Genomic DNA, 5,402 nt, shown 5'->3' on the forward strand with positions numbered 1-5,402 from the left:
CTGGCCAGGCGCTGGCCTCCTTGCTCAGCCGCCTGGGAGCTTGGTGTGGGGCGGGCTGCTCTCAGGACTCACGGCAGTTCCAAATAAAACGATCCCACAAGGCCCTACAGATGCCTCTCACCTGTGTGCCGAGGGCGGACGGCAATGTCAGACGGGGCGCTGCCCTCTCGGGGCTCCGGTCGGTGCAGGGGGAGGAGGTGGGCGTGGGGCTCACCGAGGGCTGGGCCATACAGCCCAGAACCAGCTCTGGGTGGGGGGCACGTGGACGTGGGTCTTGGCTCCTGAGTGGGGGCTGGGCTGGGGGCAGCTGCTCCGCAAGCAGAGGTCACCACAGTCCCTGGGCTGGAGGGAGGACTGTCTGTCTGAGTTAGAGCAGACCCTCGGGGGTCTGGACAGGTGCGGGCTGACGCAGTGGGCGTGGGTGCCCACCAGGGTGCGCGGCTGGGGTGCCACAGTGTCCAGGGCACAAGAGTGTGGCTTTCCCAGGCCTGGGGCTTTGGGGCCAGGGCAGGGGGCAGGATTCCAGAGGGACCGAGCCTGTGGCTCCTCCTGTGGTCTGGTGGGGCCGTGCCTGACGTCGTGGCGGAAGCTGGGCTGGGGGCTGCCCATCACTCACGGAGGGGGGCGGTGCGTGCAGGCTAGGGGTGGGCACGCTCCCACACATCCAGCAGCCCTGTCCGTCAGCACCTGCTCGGGACGGAGAGCCCTGCTGTCACGCTGGTGCCGTCTGTGCCCCATCGTCACCGTGGTCCTGCTTCTCACGTGCAAATATCTCTATGAAGTGACTCCCAGGGACGCCTCCCGGCTGCTTGCCTCTCTTCCGCGGGGGCTAGGATGGGAGGCCCAGGGGTCTCACAGGGGAACACGATGGCCTTCAAATTCAGGCAGCACCCGCCAGGCCGAGCCCCTAGGCCGCCCGCCTGTGTCCCAAAGCCCCTCTCCCCCCACATTGACCCACCCCAGGCTGGCTCAAGGCTCTGGGGTGGCTGGACACCCACGGCAGGGTCAGGGGGGTGGGGAGACTTAAACTCAGTGCCCCGGTGGCCGAGGAAGGAGGGTGACAATGGGACCAGGGAGGCTGACGTGTGTGCTGGTCTTGGCGCTTATGCCTGCTACGGGGTCCCGGCCGCAGGAACAGCTACCCAGGGAGTCCCACAACCTCAACTGGAACAAGGTGAGCCACACACCTGCGTTCCCCAAGGCTGACAGCCAGGCCGACCGGGGCCAGGCATGCAGTGTGTGTGGTGGCTGGAAGATCACTCCCTGAAAATCTCCAAAGGGCCATCCTGGAACAGGGGGCAGTGCCGCGAGGGCGGAAGGAGTTTCAGGCCCTGGCCTCTCTCTGAGGAGCTGGTGGCCACGCAAGAGGGGGGAGGGCCGAGGGCCCCAGGCAGGTGCTGCCTCAGGGCACCGGGGATGCTAGGTGGGCAGAGGCCGAACGAGCAGAGCGTGTTCCAGAACAACCAGATGGCTGGCAGGTGGAAGGTTCTAGTGGAGGTGGCCGTGGGAACTGACTCCCCGGGAATGTGGGTTTGTGGCAGGAAGTCAGAGGGATGGGGCCGAGGGCCGAGCTGGAAGGAAGGGGGAGGCCTTTCACGGGAAGGGAATTCCAGCACATGGTAAGCACAGGCCAGCCCTCGGGGCCCCAGCACACCCGGCACCTGCCCGCCAAGGCCCAGAGGGGCAGCCGGGGCCCTGTGCAGGGGCTGCGCCGACCTGTGGGTGCTGGACCCGGCCCGGGCCTCAGGCCAATGTCAGTGTCCGGTGGGTTCCTGAGGGCCCGGCTGGGAGCCTGGCACGGGCTGCTACGCCAGCACGCTCTCCACAGTTTTCAGGGTTCTGGTACATTCTGGCTGTCGCCTCTGAGGGCCAGAGATTCTTGCCAGGCAGAGACAGGAGGAAGCTGGGGGCATCGATGTTGGAGGTCCACAAAGCGGGCCAGCTGAAGGTGGTCCTTGCCTTCAGCCAGTGAGTGGACCGGGGAGGGGGCCCAGCACATTCTTCACGGAGCCCTGACCACAAACAGCCCAGACATCTCCCTGTCAAGAGGGGAAAGGGAGCCGGGGGCGGGGGGAGCCAGACCCATGATCACCTGCACATCTGACAGATCATCTCTGCGGCCCCGAAACCCTTCCTGCCCCTAAAAATTAAGGCCTGATTTTGGGAGAGGCCACCACGTACACGGGAGCACTCGGCAGAGAGTGGGTGTTCTGAGGGTTTCCCTTAAGCTGTGGGACTGACCCTGCACCAAACTGGAAAATTCCAGGAAACCAGAGCCAACAAAGGGCTCCCGCCTTGCTGCCACCCCCCCGCCCCCAGGTCACAGGGGTGTCAGTCACACACATTAATTCTGCGGAAAGATAGGAAAAAGGCGATGTTCAGGAATACTTGTGCGTAGGAAGGCCCGGGCCTGGAGAGAAAGACCTGGGGGTGGGCGTGTCCCCGGCTTCACGGCCACAGGCCCGGGAGAGGCCGCTCCTCTGTCCCAGGGCTGGGTGGATGGGATGGACAGCGGCCCACGGGGCGGGCAGGCAGGCCACGGTCCCAGAGCCCACAAGCATGCAAGTGCCCGCAGCCTAGGCCTGGAAGGTGGTTGGGTGTGTGGGAGGGACTCCTGACCCTTCCCAGTTGCCCCTGCTGTGCAGGCCTGATCGGGCGGCCCCACGCTTCTCTTCCGGTCCAGGGAAGGGGGTCGAGGGCTTCCACGTGCTGTCCACCGACTACAGCTACGGCGTGGTCTACGTGCGCCTGGGCCGGGCCGGCCGGACCTCTAAGACCCTGCTGCTCCTCAGTGAGTCCAGTGGAAAAATCTGGGGAGGGGGCGTGCGGGGTGCGGGTCAGGTGGGGGACGGAGGGGCGACAAGCTCGGAGGGCAAGGTATGGAAGCACCTGCCTCAGCTCGGGCTCCCTGACAGAGCACCACAGACCGCACCGCACGGGCGCCCGCGATGGACATTGATTCTCACGGCTCAGCGCGCCGACCTGGCGAATTCCGGGGAGGTCCCCATTCCTGGTTTGCAGATGGCCGCCTCGTCACTATGTCAAGTGTCGGGGAGAGGGCTCCGGTGTCTTCCTCTTCTTATACGGGCACTGACCCCATCATGAGCACCCAGCTAACCCCACACACCTCCCAAGGCCCCAGGACGTCACACCATCCCTCTGGGGCTCTGATGGATGAATTTAGGGGGACACGAACACACATCCGTTCCTGTCACGGCCCTTGCGCTGCGGGCTGGCAGGAAGTGGGAGGTAGGAGGTCAGGGCCGGGACACACACAGCAAACGGGTGGCCAGGTGGGCGGGCGGAGCGCTGCGCCCGGACGGGGGGACCGGGTGGGCGGGTCTCTGGTGTGGCTGCCACGGGGCTGAGTGGGGGCGGCCAGTGCACGGGCGGAGCCCAGAGGGCAACAGGCCCGGAGTGGGACTGACCCTCTGCATGGAGGCAGGGGACCCCCTGGGCTGAGGGCAGGATCGGGGGAGCAGGGGGAGGTGGTGAAGGGAGGGTGGGCGGGGAGCTGCTGTCCAGGGAGGGGTGGGGGGAAGGGGGCACAAACCCACTTCGGGGCACCGAGGCCTGCAGGACAGCCATCGGAGAGGTCGGAGGGGTCCCGTGGAGTCTCCGTGGAGGAGGGCGTGGCCAGGAGCGCAGCGGGAGGGGCATCAGGCTCCGGCCCATGGGTCCTGTGAGCAGAGGGGCCTCCCCAAGTGGCCCTGTGTGGTGCCCGCCTTGGGGCTGCACTGGGGACACCCCCTACCTCGGAGCACAGAGGGGACAGAGGCACACTCCCCATCACCCGCCTGCTGCCCCTCCCTTGGCAGCACACTGGCTTCTCTGTCCTGCCAGCTCGGAGGGCGCTGCGGTGGCCACGGGCTCGGGGACGGCCCCAGAGGGCCAGAGCTGGGGACTCTGACCTTGTGACTCTGCTTTCAACTGCAGGCAGACAGAGCAGGTCCAGCTTCCCGAGCATGAAAAAATTCGTAGACATACGTGAGATTTGGAGCTCGCAAACGGTGTGACTGTTCTCCCAAAGATGGTAACAGACGGCCACGGGCCCTCCCGTGCAGGCCAACAGCACGCCCGGCCCCCATCCATCCCGTCGAGCTCAGTGCTTCTCTCCCTCCTGCAGCCTCGTGTGCCCACACCATCCTGCCCTGAGAGCCCGCGTCCACCCACCCGTCCCCTCGGGGCTCCACCCGCGGTCCCCCTTGACCCCGGGAACATCGCTCAAGACTGCAGGTCTGCACAGCCAATGGCCTATTGGGACGCGTTGGAATACCCCAGGCCACTGATGGGGTGAAGTCCAGGGCCATGGCCGTAGCCCAAGCGGGATCCTTTATGATCTTGGAGAGATGGGGATAGGAAGGCGGTAGGAGGGCAGGTGTTGGCCAGGCAGGAGGATGCCCGACCGGACCCATTCTGCCCACGCCCTCCAGATTCCGTGGGGGAAAGAGTCTGCCACACTTCTCTGCTGGGAAGTAGACCACGGCTATTGGACCAATGTCGTCCTTCTGTATGCGTCCCACAGCGCGTCTGCCACCAGTCCCCGTGGGCCCTGACGTCCTACACTTCCTCAGGAAGTCTTCCACTTATTCGCCCAACATTTCCAAGCACCCGTGACATGCCAGGCACGTGCTAGCTGCCGGAGAGAGGCAAACTGGCAAATTCAGTTTCAGAGATCTGATGCCAGGACAGGCTCGCACCAGCGCAGCCGCCCTTCACACGACCGCAGACTCGGGGAAAAGTGTCTGGAGAGAGTGCAAAACAACGGCAGGTCTGACTCACGCCGGGTGGAGCAGGAGGGGTCAGGGAGGGCTTCTCGGAGGAAGGGACATTCGGAAGAGAGCTGAGGCACAGAGGTAGTTAGGGAAGTTGGGTGGGCTTCCGCGGAAGAGGAGACCACTTGTGAAAAACCCCAGAGTGGTGGAAGCGGAGGGAAGGGTGAGGGGGGGGAGAGCACAGGCCGTGGAGGGAGGTTCAGTCCGAGGACAGGGAGCCCCGGGCAGGCTCGGGGGCTGAGCTTGGAGCCCAGGACCCCCAAACGGAGATGCCACGTGGGGGGCTGGAGTTCAGAGGACAGAGAGATGTGGGAGCCGGACACGTGGAGTCACCAGTATGTAGTTGGCGATGCAATTCGCTGGTGCGGTTAGGGCCACCCGAGGAGAACACAGTAGAATGGCATCAGTCAGCTACTACCACGTAAGGACCACCCACAGGATCTCTGTGCTATGAACCGACACGAATGTACTTAGCTTTCCCGTCTGGGCAGCATGGGGTCAGGTGGCGCAGGCCGGCCCTGCTGGGCGGCGGGGGTCTCCGCAGCTTGCGCCCGCCTTGGGGGGTGACTGTCCGTGACTGGTTCGTGCCGGCTCTGCTGCCATTGTCCCCCTCCCACCGAGGGGCCA

At 65.3% G+C, this 5,402-nt stretch overlaps 1 protein-coding gene across 1 annotated transcript in view; it reads right to left on the bottom strand.

Annotated features, from left to right (window-relative positions):
* Window positions 1–4,669: 4,669 nt before the first annotated feature.
* The window catches only part of LOC118356699 (skin secretory protein xP2-like), a 2,781-nt gene continuing 2,048 nt past the window's right edge, over window positions 4,670–5,402 (bottom strand). The window contains exon 5 of the mRNA XM_035726001.1: window positions 4,670–4,745. Coding sequence (XP_035581894.1) covers window positions 4,670–4,745 — 76 coding nt within the window. The remainder of the gene's footprint in view (window positions 4,746–5,402) is intronic.

The sequence above is a fragment of the Zalophus californianus genome, unplaced genomic scaffold, assembly GCF_009762305.2.
Source record: "Zalophus californianus isolate mZalCal1 unplaced genomic scaffold, mZalCal1.pri.v2 scaffold_52_ctg1, whole genome shotgun sequence".
Lineage (NCBI taxonomy): Eukaryota > Metazoa > Chordata > Mammalia > Carnivora > Otariidae > Zalophus > Zalophus californianus.